Below are 21097 nucleotides of genomic sequence, written 5' to 3' on the forward strand. Positions count from 1 at the left end.
GTTTTAGCTAGTTTAGTCAATTTGGAAACTTGAGTCATTTAGCTATTTTACTTTTAATACAATTTGTAAATATTAGTTTTTACCCGTTTTTGTCACTTCAGTCACCCAGAGTCTTTCAGACGTTTGACTTTCTAGTTCCTTTTGAGCCATTTCCAACAATTTTTGCCATTTTTGCTGGTGTGTAATTAAAATGAAAATAAGATTAAAAGTTTACTTATATACAATTTGAAAGGGAGCATAGCGGCAGGTTGAAAACCCCTGAACTAAATAACTATGAACTGAAATACACACTTACACACTATCAGCTTAAGGGGCACAGAATTGGTTCATCACTGTCTTCCAACAAACAGAAAGTAAACATATACAGCATCATGCCAATATCTGGATCGACACGTTCCTCCTGATGGCCGCCAGAGATGTGAGGAAAGGATGGACTTGAAAACTTGACAATGAAATGAAATGTCAAATGGAATTTCAAACACATAAACATCTACAAATAAAAGTAGATATTCAAGCCCGTGTGAAGAATTCAAGAGCAGCAGGGTTTGACTCCTAATGGTACAATGGTGATGATATTTTCTGACTTAGCGAGAAATAGCGAGAGTTACTCTACCACTACAGGACTTAATATGAGCTCTGACTTTGCTATAAATTGCTCAAACGAGAGGCAAAAAAGGCAAAAAAAAAAAAAAAAAAAAAGCGGCTTGCCGACTGAGTGGCACCCTGATAGCAGACACAACATTTTTTTTAAATCCTGTTTTAACTTGAGTTACAGCAGACAGACAGCAGAACCTACCCGTCTTTAGCTGCAGGTTCTTGCGCGGCTCTCCGGGACCTTCAATGGGCTGGTCAGCGAGAAACATCCTGGCCTGGTCCAAAGTACTGACCACCAAGTGCTCGCGTTCCTTCAGTTCTGACCGTAGCACCTGCAGGAGGAAGAGACTTTCATTAAAATCGACAGCTTAGCCTTGTCAAAACGTGAATTTCTATGTCACTGTGATCAAGTGATTAAACTGAAAAACAATGATTGTGTGATCCAAAATGCAATTTCTTTTCCAATGACTGCAGATGGAAAAAAATGATATATGGAGAAATGTATGAGTTCTTTTTTTTGCAGCCAATTAGCAGAGATGTAATTAATGCCTTTCCTCTGCAGGTATGTTTTACTCTGGTCCTCTGCTCCTGTCTGCCGCAGTGAACTCCAAATGAACCTGGTGTGTTGTAGCCAGAAAACGTCCGTTCTCCCCTCTGAAACATCTACTAATCAACCACTGGGGTTCAAATCGACTACAACGTTCAGTATATCATGAAAGCAGCACTTGAGGAATAATTCATACGTCACACATGCACCCTCATATTGCTAAAGAACAAGCGCAGATGTTTATGCCTGGCTTAACGGGCTATAGGGTGATTGCTGCACAACAAAACAGTTTCCCAGCCTGGCTTTTGCCTATTACGGGGGTAAAGCGAGGGGGTGAGGCAGAGCAAAGTGAGAGATCAGCTACGATGGGAGTGTCAGCTGGAGTGAGGGCTCTGACAACAGAGTGACGATTAAAGGCAGGATTACAAGGTCAAAACGGGAAGTTCCTTGGGCTCCGTGTGACGTTAAATGACGATGTCGAGACTGAAGTGAGCCACTGTAAGCCTGCAGGAGTTCACATTCAACCCTTCATGGGGAACTCACTAAAGTTCTCACTCAGTTATATCAGTTGCAAAGTGATGTAAAACTGATCAAAAGCACATTCTCTGAAGAGGCTTTCGCCAGCCTCTTAAAGGTTGTCTTCACAGTATTGACTATCCTAAAATACGGCATGTTATTTACAAAAATAGTGCACTCAACGTGGCTTCCTGAGTGTGTATCTAAAAATAGACGGTGTTACTTGCAGTAGATTTCTCTACACAGCGTTTATCTTGAAAATCTCTTGAAAATAAATCCCTCAATCAGGTCCAGAAACTGGGAAGAGGAAATGCTTTGCTCAAAGGAGCCAAACACAAACACCACAGTGTTAATGCTATTATAGGAGATACTGCCAAAGCAGCAGCTTTTTTTTGACAAGTAAAAATCACCAAAATTGCCAACTTATCCAATACACCCACAACACTCGCATGGTGACAGATCAATTACAACACACACACATACATACACACAGAGCCATTCACCCACACTCTGGGCCATTCAGTAAAGCAGAGCAGATACTAAAAGTTCACAAAGCAATTTCAAAAAGGCTTTTAACCTCATGTCAAACAGTCGGCCTCGCAGCAGCACACAGCAGGCGATAAAAGTACACAGAGGGGCTGAGCATGGCATGTAACAGTATAATTATTTGTGTTTTAATATACGCGTGACCCCCGGGGGACTGCGCTGCCTATCGGAGTGTGTGATTGCTTTGTGAGGAGGCAATGTAGTTGAAGAAGCCGCAAAGCAAGTTGACTAGATGGCACGATTCACTTTGATAAAGTCTCGTATTCATAAGATTCATCAACCAGACGAGCGCTGTGAATATTAGATGCCAAAAAAATCATACACGGACCAGTGTCAGACGACAAGATGCGGAGTTCATACATCTAGTATCGTCTGAATATATCAGAAGAGAAAGGAAACAAACATCCTGGAATACATAGACTACTCTTTGGTTCAGTATAAATTGAGGAGAGAAAAAAAAAAAAAAGGCACATTCCAGGGAAGTAAGTTCTTATTAAAGTTCAGTTTAGACCAACGCAATGCCAATTTCACACAACCACTTGCAGACAAATATACCCGCACACTGAAATGGGAGCATCCCGCTGAACCCAAATTAGATCATCCCCGCTAATAAATGGTTTGCTCCGTTCCAATGATTCCAGCTCACATGGAGGAAACGGAACAAGCGGGTAGCTCAGGGAAGGGACCTTGAAATATAAAGACTAAATGAGAGGAGAGCGAGGAAGAGGAGGAAGGGGTGCAAAATGCAGACAAGAAAATGAAGGTGAGGAGTTGAGCAGTAAGAGCGACCAGAAGAAGGATCCAAGGCCACACTTTTCTGTTTTTCTTTCTAGATTTGCCCTGGCTGGAGTTCACAATATTTATTGTAGATTGCCTAAATTTACCCAAATCCAAAATAAATTGCTCATTTTCAATATAGTTCTTTGTTACCTGCAAATCAAAGCAGAAAGCCGGTGGAAAGAATACAAACAATTCAAAGACACGTTGTGATTTAAATGAATCAAGGAGGTTTGATTTGAAAGATTTAATTTGCATTTAAAGAAAATGGTAAAGACATTCTGAAAACATCTTTACCAACAAATAAAAAAGTAAATTAATAAATAATTTACCATATACACTTTGAACCAACCCTACTATTTTGAATTCTAAAAAGCCATGTGAAACATACCTTGAGGGCATGTTTTTTTTTAATTTAGTTATTTCCAATGGATTTTCACACATTCCAACACTTGGGGTACATATAAAACTTAGCATCTGTTTATTACCACTATATGAGAGTTATCTATCTGTTGGACATGTGTGAATTAAAAAAAAAAACATTGCAATAGTTTTTTTTATTAGCATCATCAAACTGTTCATGGAGAGCGCATCACTTTCCTTTAAAGCTTGACAACAGCTGCTCATCACAGACACACTTAGTGGTGAACAATCGCAACTCGTATGGAGGAAGCTGGGAGGTGGACTTGGGGTCATTACGTGTGGAGTCCTCATGTTCTCCCTGTGCCGCACGTGAAGTTTCTGCGGGTACTTTAGTTTCCTCCCAATGTTCACATACATGCGCTTGAATCTAACTGATGACTCACTAACTTAGATGTGTATGAACATTATCGTTTCTCAACCGTAACTTGCGCCAAAGACACAAAAGCTCGCACGTAATTCCTTGTGTTCGACACAGCATGCATGTCTCCGTCATCCAGAAACTGGATCCTCACAGTTCGGACAGACAACACCGCCAAAGACTCCCTTTTCGGTAAACACACTCCTCACACAGATAATCAGAGTGTCACGGAGGGACACACTCCTCACAGGAAGCTTGAGAGCTAAATATCTAACACGTGTGCAGCTTTCAGGTGAAGGAGAAAAAAAAAAGTTGTTTTTTCTCTCTTAAGCAAATCCCAGCTGGCCTAAGAGTGATAAGGCGGCTGTCTGTGGTGAAGATAAAACAGAGCAGTCTTCACTTTCGCTATTGTTTTTTTTTTTTTAAATATATATTTATAGCAGTTGCACACAAGTCTGGCTTACGCTTTTATTTTGCGAGGAGCAGAATAAGAGGGCGTTTCTGTCAGCCCAACAATACTTGGCATGTGTCTGGTGTCCATGAGTGACTGTGACCTTGGCTGTGTGTGGTGTTCTGTCCTGATCTGGCATGATGTCTGTGTAGAGAAGTGTGTGTCCAGGCCAGTGTGCGGTGTGCGGTTGTCGTAGTGCAGCCAACTCTTATCACTATGTGCCCTGCGCGGTGGCGCCAATAAGATAAGATCACAACACGGCCACTTTCAGGCCCCTGCCAAACATCTCTCTTCCTGCCCTCAAAACCCTGCAATCTCAGCCTCTCCGCCATGTTACGGCAGCCCTCTTCTTCCCCCTGAAAAACAATCCCTAAAAAGGACCACTACCATATGGCATCTCTCAACATCAGAGACAAAGACTAAAGGAGCCTTCACAACAGGGTGCTGTCACATCCAGAGAAATTACAACAACAAAATAAATAAATCAGGTTTGTTTTTTTTTGTTTCAAGGAAATAAAAAAAATAAAAATAAAGAGCAGTATTTTTAGACATTTTCAGCTTCTGCTCACAGTTACACAGCTCATGATGGAGCCTCAGAGTTATTCAGTCTGAAAATGTAATTTCTTGTTTCACTCATCCCCTTAACGTCCACTATTATCTTAGAATAGCTGAAAGCCAGTGTTCGGTGGCGGTTATTGGAAACAGAATTTTCTAAGATGCTCCATTGAAATACCATTTCCAGTCTTGATCACTCTTTCAAATGATTTTTTTTTAAATAAATGTGTGCAACAATGGCAAAATTATCTTTTCTAACTCGCAACAAAAACAGATGAAAGGCATTCTTCATATTTGCAAATATGCATATGTGGATAAATACCATGCTGAGTTGGTGCGTCTGCAATGATACATGATGTTTTAAAGGCATTTTAGGATTAGTCTTGCAAAGCGAAAACATTTCAACTAGTTTTTATAGCCGTTGTGTTGCTATCATTGTTCACAATTTTAAATCCATCAATCAACTCTAAAGCTTTGTCCAACTTCAATCTGAGCTGGCTATGGGTCAAGGCACATTACACCTTGGACAGGTCACCAGTATAACACAGGGCAAACACACAGAGACAGAAACACACGCACACACTCACACCCACAAGCAATTATAAAGCCACCTATTAAACCTGAGGGCATGCTTGTGAGCAGGAGCACCTGGGAGAAAAAAACCCACGAATGCACAGAAAGAACTTCAAACTCAACCGAGACAAGACTACCAAACCCAAATTTAAAGCGAAGACCACGTTATGCTTTTGTCGCCATATTATAAACAGATGTAGATGTAGTTCAGTTTGAGACTAACTTCACACTGTTATTCCTTACAGCTTTTAAATCTCACTATTGTACAGCCCTAAATATCAATTCTTCTGTTAATTCTAAGAGATGCAGCAAGAAACATTGAAGAAAGACATGTTTTCCAGTTGTCGCAGCTTTTTGGATTATATTTGGTCTTGTTTACTTGTTCTTTTGTGGTTATTCTCGGTATTCTCTCATTCTCAATTATACTTCTCCTTGATTGATTGCGCTCTGTTGACTCACTGCCCCCTGTGTATGTACACATGTCCCAATTTTGTCAGATGTTGAGCCGAGCCGACCTTTCGTTTTTGGATTGGATTGACATCATTATGTTTAAAGCCCCTAACTGCACCCTGGGTCCCTTTTCTATCACAACCTGCTCAAACCTTTAAATAACAAAGCTCTATCACATTGCGAGGAGAGCTCACAGTACAAGCTTTTCTTTCTCCAACACACTTGGTTGTGAAACTTTTGGCTTACTAGACGTTCATAGAGTTTTTAAAAGTGGAACGAGAGACAAAACTCACAGCTATATGGATTCCCTCTTGCTTGACCAGCTTCCCAGATTCAGTCCAGGAGGCTCACCCCCTTGATCAGGCTTAAAACTTTCCTATCTGAAAATGACTAGAGTTAGTGCTGGCTCAGGTCACCCTGGACTAGTTTTCTTTTTGGGTCAAGCTGATATCTCTCCACTCTCTCTCTCTCTCTCTGTCTGCTATGATCAATATTTTAAGTTCTTTGCTGTACTGTAAGTCCAGCATGGTCGAGTTAGAGTTGTCACGATCAACTTAACAGAGCAAAAAGCTGCAGACTGACCAGCAGTTACTGAGCAAAAATGAAATCTCCCTTTTCATTACTTTTTTTTGACCCAGTTATTTCCAAATGATGAAATTGGGTGCAGAACCTGGGTGCCGATGCAATTCCCCCTTATAGCTTTATGTCATGTAAGAATTTGATAAAAAAAATAATAATAATAAGCTGTCTGACTACCAAAAAGTTACCCCTTTCAAATTACATTGGTATCATTATTTTTTTTTTTCATCTTTGTCACGTTTTTTTTTTGGCCGCCGACGTGCCCTTCACTGTCTTCTATCATTTGTAAGGAATCCATCTAAAAAAATGAAGCAGACATAAAACAATTGAAAAGTTAGTGAAAAAGAGATAACCAAGAGTTTAAAAAAAGCCCTTCCTCTCTGAAAACACCCAGAGGTGAAGTCCAGCGCAGCACTTTAATTCACTTTATTCTCTTTACGACCCGTCCGCTCAAGTGGAAACGGTGCTAATCAATCATGCCAGCACAATGATTAAGATGGGCTCAGTAGCACATTATTACACCGTCCTCGCTTGTAATTATATGCTACTTGAGCATACTGGGACGACCGTGTGGTCCAGATTTAAAACGACGTGGACTTTTTGACTTCATTCACTCGGAAACATCTGAAAGAATTGTTGGGGGGGGACCGGATTGGACTGTCCGGAGACATGAAGCCAACTGTTGCTGAAAGATAAGAGTCGTTAAAAAAGGCCCACAAGCCTTTGGTGCCTCCTTCACACTTCTCGATCTAAAAGCTGCTAATTTAATAGACAAGACTGATGAGTTTAATCAGCTGGATGCTGACAAAAGCCTTTCGCTGGATAGTTTAATGTGCAATTAATAAATGCTCTTATGGCCATGTTAGCAGACCAAAAAAAACCAAACAAACACAGATCGATAAACACAAGATATCACTTAAGTCAGACCTTATAGCGTCACTCCCTGGAAGCCTGTCACACTTTTAACAGTTTAAAAACTGAGGCACATTATCATGAAAACAACCTTTTTCCTCTTTCTTTCAGCCAGGTTGAAAAGCTACAGATGTATTAAAAAATGTAAAAAAAACAACAACTCTAACTGGAAAGGTGAAAATGGACCATGTTGATCTTTGTCTGTACCTCCCAACCCTTCTACGTTTTCCTCAAACACACATCACTTTTATTGTCCGTCCTCCTTTTTTGCTTTCCAATTATTTTGGCTTCTGTTTGCTTCCTGTCCGTCACCTCATCCGCTGACTGCCCACCACTGCTCGCTCATATTTTTCTTCCCCTTTGATTCTTTAATAACAGCAATATCCGTTGCTCTCGGCTGGGCTAAGTGGCTTAGCCTTCTGCTTTCATCCACACAAGTCTCACAAAAAAAGAAAAAAAAAGAAAAGGGGGGGTGGCAGGTTTTTCTACTTAGCTCTTCTAAGACCTTCCTACCTCATAGACACGAATTTCCATAAATCTCGGCATATATCCAGGGTCTCTCTGACAGAGTTGGTCTATCTATTGCTCCGGTGCAGACTGCATGCGTGGCTGTGCAAGTCAAGTCAGTGTAAGCAAGTAATAAGAGCGTGGCGTGTTCAAAGCCCCGGCTCTTTGTTCTTCTCATCTCCCCCTCATCCTCTCTCGGGGTCAGCAAGACCTCCAGGCCAATCTATTAGGAATACAGTGGAGAGAGGAGTGAGCGGAAAAATATAACGCAGTCAAAATGAAAAGTGAGCCTTCCTCACTTTTGACTCCCCGACTCCATTATTTCTTATTTCTGCTCTGTCAACGCCGAAGACCTGGAGATGAGCAGGGGCATGAAGAGAGGATGGAGTGCCAGGAAAAGAGATGCAAAAGGCTGGAGACCAGCAGCAGGACAGAAACCGGACCGACAAATGACAGAAAACAAGATAAAAGAGCTGAGAGAGGGTAATGAGAAAAGGAAGGTGAAGTGGAGATGCAGGGAGATTGTACTTTTCTGTTACTGTTTCTCTCAGAGCCTTATATAATGGAGGCTGTCTGAAGCTCTGGGCCAAGGCCCGTTTAGTCTGTCAGGTGGTGAGTAAAGACGCTAAACAAGTCTGGATGGCAGCACAGCACACCCGGGCAGGGCTGTGGCTCATTGCTTCAAAAGCCCAAAATACAAAAGAGAGGAAAGTCATATGTCGAGTTAGCGATTCTTCATCTTCAGCTTTTACCAAGAAGCGTGTCACTTTGGATAAATGGTAAATGGACTCAAAACACTTTAACAAAACACAATCATTTGATAGAACAATTACAGGAGCAACAGTTGACCCGATAGTCATTACATTTGTTAGACACAAAAGTAATGGAGAGTTGTAGAGCCGCTGTAATTCTTTGTCCTTATCACTGAATATCAGAATCTGAATAATTGTTAGCTTTAGTACTGGTTGTCGGCCTTGAGTTCACTAAACTCCTGACAGCAACAGAGCCAATCTCTCATTGTATGAAACATTAAACTGTATTTACAGTATCTATAAATAAATGTTTTTATAATGTTTTTTGCAGTCCTTGACTTTCAGAGCATACTGGCATGGTGTAGTATTATCTCACTATGTATCCATCCACTCATCCTTCATATCCATATTGTACGCTGGTGTTGGAGAAAACTATTCATTTGAGGAATCTGTTCTTTTGAAAAATGTCCCTTCATTAAATCATGAACTGCTATAATTAGCACTTATTCTAGCAGCCAAGAAATTGATTGTCTGTCATTTGAAATGCCCTCAGTCTCCACGTTAGATCACTTATTTGTCTTTCTTGATATCTTTCCTATGCATATTGTTGTAATGATTTTGTTTCTGGCTGAAAGAGACTTATGTTATTAATTGTCCTCTACCTCAAACCCATCACTGCTCGAGTACCGTAATTTCCGGACTATTGAGCACACCTGAATATAAGCCTATACATATAAACGCCTATAAAGCCTATATAAACCTTTACAATTAAGAATGTATCTAATTTAAACTTCAGTGAGAAGTTATTGGGTATGATTACTTCATACAGACCAAAAAGCCACGTGAGAACACGTTGTTCGACTACATTACATCATGCAATTTGGAGCCTTAAAAGCAGGTATAAAACATCCGTGAGGACGAGTCCTGTTTGCACACAGACTGAAATATGCTTCGGCTGGACAAAGGCCTGGTTAGTATCATACGTCCACTGCACACAAATAATAGACTGGGGGTGTGCGCGTGTGTCCCCGAGTGCGGTGGCTGATCTGTCTCAGCGTGCCTCTGATCCTTTTCCCACGCATGAACGCACATGTGTTTACTCTCAAGGCGTTTTGGGGAACAAAATAATAGTGTGGCGAACAGGGGCGCGGAGAAACGCATTACGATGTCAACAGCAGTGGCGGCCAACAGACTGGGAGTAAACAGTGGCCATGGGCTGAGTCATTTATCTGAAAGCAATTACACTCCGATACACTATCACAATAACCAGTGGTTACAATAAATAATACAGTGGGGAACACAGACGACAAACAGCAGTGATGGCAAAAGTGGGAATGGGTCAGCACAATAAAAGTATCGATCGCTTGTTGGAACAAAAGTTTCAATTTCATGTGACAAAATCTAACACTTAAAAAAAATAAATAAATAAATGCTGAAACAACTACAATGACTGTAGTGATCATGATATTTGTTGATAAATCGAAAGCTTTTTGATGTCAGATTAATTAATTCCACTGCTTTAAAAGAACAAAATTTGCCTATAATCAGCATATTTTTCTGAAGTTAAGCTTAGTTTAACAGAAACATTTGTGCCTCTCCCCATTCGAGATATGTTTGAGTGTGACACTAAAGGTTTATACGCTAAACACCAAATTATTCAGAATAATTTTACTTTATTGCAAATCACCATGGAGACAATGATAATGATGTGATAAATTTCCATTGAAAATAGCTATAGTATAAAACTGCTTATAGTAAACAATTCACATAAATAATGCCGATAATAACCCTCTGCAGGAGCCTGATAGCCACCTTTTAATTTCATTCTAATGTGTTTGGAGCATAAAGCGTCACTTCAAATGTACACATCTGTGAAATTTGTGATGTAGACAAATAACACTATTACATGGCAATTAAATGAGTGTGTTTTCTCAGTGATTTATCTACATTCCCAGAAAAAAAATCTGTGAATTTGGTGAAAAAACAAAACTCATTAGGTTTAGAGCAGTTCAATCTATCTATTAAGCTGATGAAGTGTTTTTAACTAATTCAACTTTTTTTATTCAACGTGCAAAATCGTCCAGCTGCATGTGTTTAAAAGGCCATGCAAACACATTTGGTTGCTTTCTGAATGTTATCGTCTCTGCTCAGAATTAGTAAATAAATCACTGTTAAAGTACCAAACTTATTAAGAAACATTTTAAGCATTAAGAAATAGGAAGGGACACGGTACGACGGGCCTTGCGGATGTGTGGTGCGCAACACTGTGTGTGGTCGTGGTCCGCACCGTGCAGTGGTTCTGCTGTTGCAGCAGGGTGGGCACGTCCCCTCCAATTGGCATCTGCTTGGTCAGCTCTTCATCCTTCACGCAGATCCACTTCCACAGCTCCTCCAGGAGGCCCAGCAGACGAGACCAGCGCTCAGCACTCGCTTCCAGATGGGCCCTGCCAACACAAACCGACCACTTAAATTATTCTCACAACACATCTCTCTGATAGTTGCGCCTATGTTGTTGTTGTTTTTTCACCACCAAACCACACACAGCTCAAATATATTTCTTGTTCTCTATTGTTCTCATTGTCCCTTTAGATGGATCTAGTTTGGGTTGTCTTTGAATTTAAGTAGGTTATGGTAGTCTGCTTGTTGTTTTCCATAACAAATTATTTATTTTTTCTATATATAATTAAAAAGCATTTTTCTTTTCTTTTCATGGTTAAAAAAAGCAGTCTTCTCAGAATAGTTTTGGACATTATTGTTTTGATTAAAAATTATGCTTGATGTATTTCAGCTCTCACTGCTTCAGCATAAACATATTTACTGAAAAATAAGTCTTTTTTTTTTATGTATCTGCTTCTTTGTTATGGTAACATGTGGTGGGCTGTAGTAAACTCAGCACCTGTAAAAGGCTGATGTTTTCATTTGAACATTAAATAAACGTTATCCTCGGAAAAACCTGTACAAGCCTGATTGCGAGCCACTCATGAGAGGCTGCTGTCCTACTGGAGGAGAGAAAAAAAAAAAAGCGTGTGGGTGGTAAGCATGCATGCAATATGTGTTGATAAGCACTTTTGTTTTTCTCCTTTCCTCCGGGCATGATAAATTTGAACACAGTGTACTGGGATGTCTTACTGCCACTCACACAGTTAGCCTTAATTACACATGTACTGCAATTAAGGCATAATGGGCCGCATACGATCACCACGGATGCTTTTTCACCTGCTCCCAAACACACAGATTGTTTCTCGCAGTCTATTTCTCTCCTGCTTGTGTTCCTGTGCAACAAGTCTATTAAAGCTGCACCATTTGACCTTGACTCAGACCCCTCTTTTTCCACCCAGATTGAACCATCTTCAATACACAATCTCTCCCTGCACCATTTTTTTTCCCCCCTGGTTCATCTAAAGTCTCTTTCACCCCGCCCCCCCACCCTACCCCACCCCCTGGAGCTTTGTTGTGCTCCCGTGCTGCTCCTCTTCATCTTTGCTCTTTCTTTTTGTCTTTGAACGTCTCCATCTGGCCGCGTCATCTTCACTTCTACCACCACTTTCTTCACCATCTACAGTCACACCCAACACCGATCTTCCTCATTTATGCCAAGGTTGTGGCTAACATGGCATTATTCATGTCATCGGAATTTCATGGGGCCCAGGTGGTGTCTCTCGAGTCTTTCTGGAGCAGTATTTCACCACTACAGATGCTATAGTGCTGGAATTATCGGTACAACCCCACAACCTTATGCAAGTGTTTAGTGTATGTTATTTTCAATGAATGCAAAATATCCGAGCAAGGTTGTATCATGAATATAACCGCTGTTTCATTTGATGCACACAAAGAAATTACTATTCGAATCCACACGGCGCGAGACATTTTATGAGATGTGGGGAACAAATTATATTATAGTGGCCTCAGTCCCAGCTTAACTTGATATTTGATTTACGGGTTTTTGCAGAGTGGAAAGGAAATCGAATCTTTTCGAACATATTTTATCCTCTTTTAGCTGTCAGAGAGATTCAACCCAACCTTGGGCCCAATCTAAATTGTACAATTGCACCAACAGAATCAAAGTGATACGTCGTGGAGGTTCTCTTGCTACTTTAGGAATGTACAAGATGCTATGCAAACATTGATATGGCTGACTATTCACAGTCAGCCATATCAAAGGTCCCAGCACTCTGAACTCGCCAATCATAGTGACGCAAAATTAAAAAAAAAATTAAAAATTGCAAAGAAACATAGAAGTTGTGAACAAACAGAAAAACAGCTAAAGACTGATGCTCATAATCATATTAATGAGACAATCAAAAATATATCCTTATACGTATATTTTAGGAAAGTTGACCACAGTGGACAATAATTCAAGTAAAGCTATTTAGGCTCATAAAATCTGTAAAATATGAGCAATACCTTTTACATATTAAGAATAAAGACTGGAAAGCGTATGCAGAATGTTGGGAAAGGAGGCGGAGACACTGGATGAGCTACGATCAACTAAAAGCTATCAGCAGGCAGATGTGTGTAGAAGCTATGGTGGAGCAGCCCGTTGTCATTTTATGTGATGTAATTGAGGCGAAAACAATGGACAGTGCGTGTAATGGACCTGTGCTCTGGTGCGGCACTTCTCAAATTGGATGCTGCACATTCATTAAAATGAAGAGCAGAAAGCATTTCAATATGGTGTTGCTGAGGATGACTTGTGTTCATTTATGAATGAACACATGCTGCTTTATTTATTGTTCTCGAGCCAATTTCAGACTCCGACTGGTCGGAAAGCACTGTTTTAAAGTTTCAGTGAGAGTTTAAGTTCTTGGGGAGAATGACACAAAATGTAGTTAATTCTTCACACCTCTTAAAAAATATTTATTTGATCTTGCCAACTAAGCTACTAAAAGCCTCGTGGATGATATACGCAAAAGAGATGAGCTTCTGTGATGTCTATTCTCAGGAGGTAGTCTAAGACATCATTTTCACCAAAATAGTAACAACACTTTGTTCTACCTGACTCAAAAGAATCTCCCCACATGTTTGTGCCTTTCCTCCCACCTGGGCTACGAAATACTGCACAGATGGGCAAAGCAAATTCCCTGGTCAGAAAATACCCAGCAACCAGGGAGAGAATAACATCCGGTGGTTGTTGTTCCAACACGAGAATAGGGCCCCTTGTGTTCTTCATTTTTGTTGCTCATTTTCTAATCCAAAATGCAAGCATAATAGTCTCTCTCAGAAAATAACTTTGCCACTGGTGCGAATCATTGGTTCATTAGTAAACCCAGGCTGAGACCTACTTGAACCACTGCCATCAGAAAGGCCTTCTGCCAAGATACTTTCAAGAGTTGAGAGCAGCAACAGAGGCAAAAAAAAAAAAAAAACCTTCAGAAGTATGACCTCTAAAAGCAGAGGAAGGGGAAAAAGGCTGAAGGGAGTTTTACTTTCCGGAGAGTTTTACTCACCGGATGTTGGCTGATTTGGTCTTCAGGTCACTCCAGCGTTGGTTCATGTCATCCAGTCTGTGCTGGAGGAATACAGCCTCCTCTGAGCTACCCAGTGCTTTGACCATCTTCGACTTGTTCCCCTCCACACTCTTGTAGATGTCATTGTGGGCATCAATCTCGGCCTGGATGTCCTACAAATACATAGAAGAAAAGAAAAGCACTTGTTTAGGAAAACCCAGGGTTGTCAGTCGATGTCCCCTTCAGGTAGAGTCAATTCATGTCTCATCTAAAATCATACATCAGAGCTGGTTATTGGAGTCACGACAAAAAAAAAAAAAAAAAAAAAAAAAATACACTGGATTATATTAAAGTCGTCCGAAGACTTGGAAGGCCGTCTTCAAATCAGAGCAGGTCCCTAAGCGATGTCTTCCTCCCTGCTAATGATGCATTACGTTATACGAGGTCTTTACGAGAGCAAGCTTGGCAAATTTCATGCTGGGATAGGGTATGTAATACTAATGCAATGTGGTGCTGTCCCACGATGCTCTGCTTATGTATGTATGGCTTCGAGCAGCCAAGGCACTAATACTGTGACGAAACACGGTTTCAGTTTGCGCGCGTGTGTGTGTGTGTGTGTCCATAACACAGATGCTCTATTACACAACCACATCGCAAAGACTATGTGAGTGTTTTCATGTGAGGGATGAACCACACGGGGGGCTGACGCAAGCAGAGGATCCTGTCAAATGTTTTATTTTTAGACGTGTAAAACTGCTCCATTTTCCTCCTTTTTCTCTCTCACACACACACACACACACACACACACACACACACACACACACACACACACACACACACACACACACACACACACACACACACACACACACACACACACACACACACACACACACACACACACACACACACACACACACACACACACACACACACACACACACACACACACACACACACACACACACACACACACACACACACACACACACACAGATGGGACTCCCCTCAGTTCAACCTAATTCAACTGCAGATAAAGAGAAAGGCTCCAATACCATATGGACGAGTGTAACGGTGCCTGGAGCTCAGAGACGGATTTACAAATGGGACAAAATGAGTGGAGATAGAAAAAAATGTAATGAGACCTATAGCCTCCAACCCTGCAGTGATATATAATTATTTGAGATATTCTGCAGGAAATTACCCATCACTGGTGCCCGAAGTAGTTACTTGTGTATCTTTCCAAATGTAGTATTACAAGCATTATGTTAATTATTAGAGTTTCATTTTCCAGCAATCGTAATGAGACAATCAAGGAAAATTTCTTCTTGTATGTAGCTGCAGTATTTCATCGTTTTTTGCTTTAATAAAATAAATATTTACCAGTGTGTTAATTATACCAATACCTTTGACGTTAACTGTGTCTATGGTTTTTTCTCTGTATATTTTCCAGTGGTGTTAATGAGCGACAATGATACCATCGGCAAATATAAAACATCAATCACTACTTATATGAATAAATACAAAGCAATAGAGAAGAAAAATATATCAAAAGTAACCTTCATAGCACATATTCACACTTCAACATACACACAAACATGATCCTGTAGACATAAACTCCAATAATGCATTTTAGAGCTCATGACAAGACAGAACATGAGCGCAATAAGCTGAATATGTGACAGCAGCTCAAATTCTCAACAGTATGCTCTTTGAAAAAGTGGATAAAACAGAGTCAGAGAATGACCAGATTACACATGACATGGACTTCAGAGTCATCTGTGGCATTGTACTGCAATTTTCTTGATGCTAATGGACGTTTCACAAAAGCTGAAGCAAATCCCTCCACTGTGATCTGCAAAGATAATCACCCCCTGGCATTCTGACACGAATCAAATGCTTCTGAAAGGTCACAGAAAAGGGAGACAGGGACCAATTTGGGGACAGCAAGACGATACAGAGACAAAGCAGTGAAACGGTGACACAAAGAAAAAGACGGGACAGACAAAGAGTAAACGACAGAGAGACGTCCGGCGACCGAGCCAGCTGGCTGCATGTCAAGTCATTACCCAAGTGCTTCCTTTTTCTTCAGTACTTGTACTTCCACTGGAAGTAGACTGCGCACGCACACTCATGCACACCAGCACCTTCACACGCATCGCAGAGAGCGGCGACTGTGAAGCCAAACAGAGGGGCACATTTACTCATTTACAAGGGGCCCTTTAAACTGTATTTTGCCCGGTGAAAAACTACTCGAGTGCTGGAAGTTCATGGGGATTCTGAGGTGCTTAAAGGTAGTGAGGTGCTTAAAGGTCTCACTTGATTAGACACACACGCACAGAATTTGTGTGCCAAAGGTCATCATGTCAGTCACAACTGGGTTCTGTTGGCAACTAATTCATGATTTATTTATGACCTATTAGCTTGCATATGGAGCTTAAATATACTTCTTAACTTTCTTTTAATAATTCATAAAGAGAAAAAAAATCTTTAACTGACGGGACGACTGTGGAAAAGTGAAAAACCCTTCTTGTGAACCTTCTGACTTCCATTTGTGGACACACTTCAGAAAAGAAAGGCACTTTAAGTAACACTCAACAAACAGCCAACCAGCCACCTCTCTAGCCTGCCACAGGAAACACAAACAGTGTGTGCGTGTGTGCGCGCGTGTGTGTGTGTGCGTGCGTGCGTGAGCTGGTAGATAAGATGTGACAGTTTCCCAGCAAGCTTTAACTTCTACAGAGGTGTTTATAAAGGATTAAAGCATTAAGCATGCTGAGGCTGAAATAAAAGCACACCAAGGTGTCTTGTTGATTAGAACAATTTATCCCAAAATATCTATTTTATACCGACAAACAATAATGACCCTAACTGGGATAGGCCATGTTTGTCTTTAGCCCATAATAAAGCAATCAAGGCAAAGGTCTGCTTTGACAAATTATGCTCATTTCAGGGCTCCGGTCTCATTTTACGGTGATTCCCTCTCTGCTTGGTAGCCCGTTCTAACTAGCAAAGCAGGCCAGAACCAATTATTCCATTTTAATGAGTCCAATAATGACTGTTCAGACTTCATAAAGCTGACTACATTAGCTCCACAACAACAAACACAAGAGGGGACGCAGAGTGAGAGTTGTTGTGTCTGTATTCCTGGTTAGCAGCATTTTGAACCAATAAAGCTTTGACTGAAAAATACCTCCTGAAATGGGCACATATACCTGTTCAAACTTCCCCAGCAGGTCTTGAAGACTGAAATTGAGGCCAATCATTGTGGAGTGTGTACACTGGCTCCTCCCACTCTCTCCAGTCACTACATTTCTTTATATCGTCATGCAGGTGAAAAGATGTTAAAAAGACTTTAGACAGGTAGATAAGTCCTCCAGTAGTTGCGGTCAAAGCCAGATCCTTCAACAGCAGACTTCAGAGCATCAGTAAATCGATGGTGAATCCGGCAGGAGAGACACTCAACTCCTGAACAAAGTTCAAACACAAAAGGGTCAAATCCAGGTCGCAGTCCCAAAACTGGCGGTTTACACACTTCACACACGCCTTGACGCGCTGCTGTGTGTGCTCGCCCAATTGCACCACATGTTCGTAGCATCCTCCTCTGAACGGCGGCCAGTCTGTGCTGGAAGGGAGACGGCTACCCTGCAGTCATGTTTCAAGTCTGGCAGTGGGATTTAAGACCGACCGGTACCTTTTAGAGGTCTGACAAAGTAGCACCTGGAAGCTGGTGGTTGAGTTCCGCTGGCCAGAAATGGAGGCTCTGAAAGTGGGAAAGAAATCCAACAAATCTTGGGCAGAGGTCTGCAGAGCACAGATAACAGTTTGTGTCTGAGGGGACATTCAGGCTGATATAAACCTCCAAAGTAGTCGAGAACAGGTCTACCGCTGATCTGCTTCCCTTCTTCAACTTCCCTCCCCGGGCATGAAGGAAGCTGTTTACACGATGTCCGGCGGTCCAGCCCAGGGCAGTGCCGAGGCGTTTGTTTTCAATTACTCCGATAAAAAAGCACTCTATTCCTGCAAGTCACACAACTCTCCACACTTTAAGAGGGGAAATGGCAGCACAAAGAGGCACATGGTTTGCCCTCTCGTTCCCATGAGTAAAGGTAACATGGCCAGGAAGAGACAGAGTCACTTCAGTGTCTGGCTGACTACCCGCCCCTAAGTTCTCCAGCCCCAGTCTGGTCTCGCTCTATCACACCCTTCTAATCACTGCCATGACTGGGCCACTTAGTCAAAGAATGCCTTCTTCTTTCTGTTGGAGCCACATGTTCATGGAGGCTGCTTCAAGACTCCAGGACGGAGTCCCGGGGCACGGAGTCCGACTCGCTGGCCTCTTTGAGTCAAAACCCTGACGGTTATCTTATTGCTCCTTCAGAAGGTGAAGGAGACGAGGTTTATCCGTCTCCATCAGTTTCCTCTTCATCTCCGGGATGAAGAAACTTCCTTAAAAGCTGCCTTTCTTCTTCAGCATTTCGTTCCTTCTGGAAGGTCAAACAAAGTCCTAAGCTGGTATCCCCGTTCCTCTCTCTCCCTACATTGCTCTCACTCTTTCTGGCCACTGGCCCCAGTCTATCACACAGCTGTTTATTATTTTAATCAGTATCCTCCCTTTCCCCTCCTCTCTCTCTTCCCCTCTCTCTCTCTCTCTTTCTCTGTTCCCCTCTCTCTCCCTCTCTCTCTCCCCTAAACCAATTCAACACACTACACACCCACTTCCTGAGGCCTGCACCGGCAGCAATGTGGCAGGCAAAAGAAGCGTTTTCAGAGAAATGTCGGGATTTGTGAAAAATCCTAAGCAAAATAACGACCAGAATTCGGAATGAGCAAAAGTATGGCAGGGCCGACAGTGAATGAAAGGCTCATGAGGACAGACTGCAGAGTTGAGGTGGAAACTTTCTACCTGTGATAAAAACGTGTAGCTGTTTTGTTCACCGAATGGAAACAGTGAAGTAATGGGAAAGTGGGACTGCAGCTATAATCTGCACCATAAATAGATTGATTTGTGCATTTTAATCAATGAACAACATTTTTACCTGACAGTTCTTTTTCCAAATGTCAACTTCTCTCCTAAAAGTAATGAACTATTTGAAACCATTTCAAGTTATGATCCCAAAGTCTCAATACCGTCAACTTGCAGAGAACCACATTAGTCGAGTTCTGGATCTATATCGGCTTTGAATGCTTTGAAGACTCATGGGCACCAGCTGCGGTCTATAGGGCTATGTTAAAGAGGTGCAAGCACTAAAATAGAACACATATATTCAACCTGTGTGTGGAAGTGTTTGGGGACTGTTTGTGTGTAAATGTGTGCTGGCATGCTGAACAGCAGGCTAGACATTTGGTGTGCATCAAAGACATGCAGACAGATGGCTGTCAAGTGGGGGGGGGAAGAAAAAAGAAAAAATGCAATGCCACCTTGCATATTTATAAGACCGACTTTGAAGTATGCTTGGCTAATTAAAAATATTTACATACTTGAGGCCTTTAAATAGCATTTCTGACAAATACATACTGTTCGAGGACTTTCTCCTGAAGGATGTGAAATTAACTGTTGCGAATTGGCACGTTTGACAAGCGCGGCTAATTCCACAATGAATGGAAGCCGAGATTAAAGGCGAGAAGAAGTGATGAAACATGTTTGACAATTTTGGCTTACCACAGGTTCCGACACTTTAACTCTGTGTAAACAGTGTCATTCAAAAAGAACAGACATCTTAGGACCGGCAAACACACCCTGATCTCGCTTGAGGCAGGGGATGCAGGGGTTAATGTCGGGCTACATTACAAAACTAAGCGGATTAGGACCATTACAGGGGTAAGAATGTAACACTTCCAATCCCTCGGGCAAAGAGATGAGGATAGAAGAAGAAGAAGAAGAAAAAAAATAAAAAGCTGACTGAATGAGCGGACTACAGCAACACAGTCTGAGGAGAAACTCGACAAACAACTTACAGTAAGACGTGCCTTGGCAGACAAAACCATGAAGGGACGCTCGAGATGGAAAAATCAGAAGAGAAGGTGCTAGAGCAGGGAGGTAGAGGAATGGATAGCAGGAAAGAAAAAAAGTGCAAGCAGAGAAACACGTGTTGAAATTTCTTTAGGGAAAACGGAGGCTGCAGTATGAAATACAGTATACAGGTGGCCTTCATGTGAGCAGAGCCTACATGTTACATCAGCACTGCAGTGCCTTATCGCCGTCATCCCCTTGAAATTGATCAAACTGGATCATTTTGACAAAACATTTAAGCCGTATAAATGAATAAAATTACCTCGAAGGGGTCGTTCGTGATGACGAAACCGCAAACAAAATTATCCCACCATATTTTTGTCCAAGTGGTCTGTTTTGCTTCTCTGCCATCAAACCTCTTTTAGACTCGGCAAACATCTGATGTCAGTGAAAAGTTGATACGTCCTCTGTTTCTCATACCAAAAAGCACAGGGCCAGAATTATCTGATAAGCACTGTATAGCAGGTTGGCATGCAGATTTAGCTTCTGGACTGAATATGCAGGGGCGGCCAGTCCTGGACAATTTGGCAGTCGATGTGGATGGTTTCCCTCGCTGTGAATGATTTATTTCAAATCATTTGGAGATATTTTCAAAACTCCTGCCAGACTCAAGTGTTATTTCTCATTTTTTTGAATAGCCTGCGAGAGCTTTTTAGGTCTTGGCAGGATGGCAGCGAACACTTCACAGAGAACAGGTGAGCCAAGGTGTCAGACAAGCACAACCTGTCGGGTCACATCAACTGAATGGCTTTTAAGGGGGCTTCCATTGTCAACATGACGGATAAATTTTCTTTTAATTCATCCCATGACATCAACATACTAATTTCAGTAAATGCTTCATTAATTTGGCTACTTCTATTTCCATATCTACAGGTCTGAGGGGTTAGAGAGCTGAAGCCGATACCAGCTGGCATTGTGAGGAAAGACAAGGTAAACCTTGTGGCCTGATAATTCACAACACTGAAAACGAGTTTGCCATACAAGAAAAATAAGAGCACTATTCCGAATACATCACCTACATTTTGGTGCAAGGACATACGTGTACATACAACTTTATTCCTTTTTGTTTCAAAAATCCAAAAGAGTTAAGATCTACA

At 41.5% G+C, this 21097-nt stretch overlaps 1 protein-coding gene across 5 annotated transcripts in view; it reads right to left on the reverse strand.

Moving 5' to 3' along the window:
* Window positions 1–21097, reverse strand: part of utrn (utrophin) — a gene marked incomplete at its 3' end in the record, with an annotated part of 191344 nt that overhangs the window by 67336 nt on the left and 102911 nt on the right. For all 5 annotated transcript variants that reach the window (XM_080490632.1, XM_080490631.1, XM_080490633.1 and 2 more), the window contains 3 exons: window positions 13988–14160; window positions 10828–10984; window positions 797–926 (listed from right to left, as the gene is read on the reverse strand). In XM_080490632.1, the coding sequence (XP_080346758.1) occupies window positions 797–926; window positions 10828–10984; window positions 13988–14160 (460 nt within the window). The remainder of the gene's footprint in view (window positions 1–796; window positions 927–10827; window positions 10985–13987; window positions 14161–21097) is intronic.

This window comes from Lipophrys pholis (genome assembly GCF_963383615.2).
Source record: "Lipophrys pholis genome assembly, chromosome: 21".
Classification (NCBI taxonomy): Eukaryota; Metazoa; Chordata; class Actinopteri; order Blenniiformes; family Blenniidae; genus Lipophrys; species Lipophrys pholis.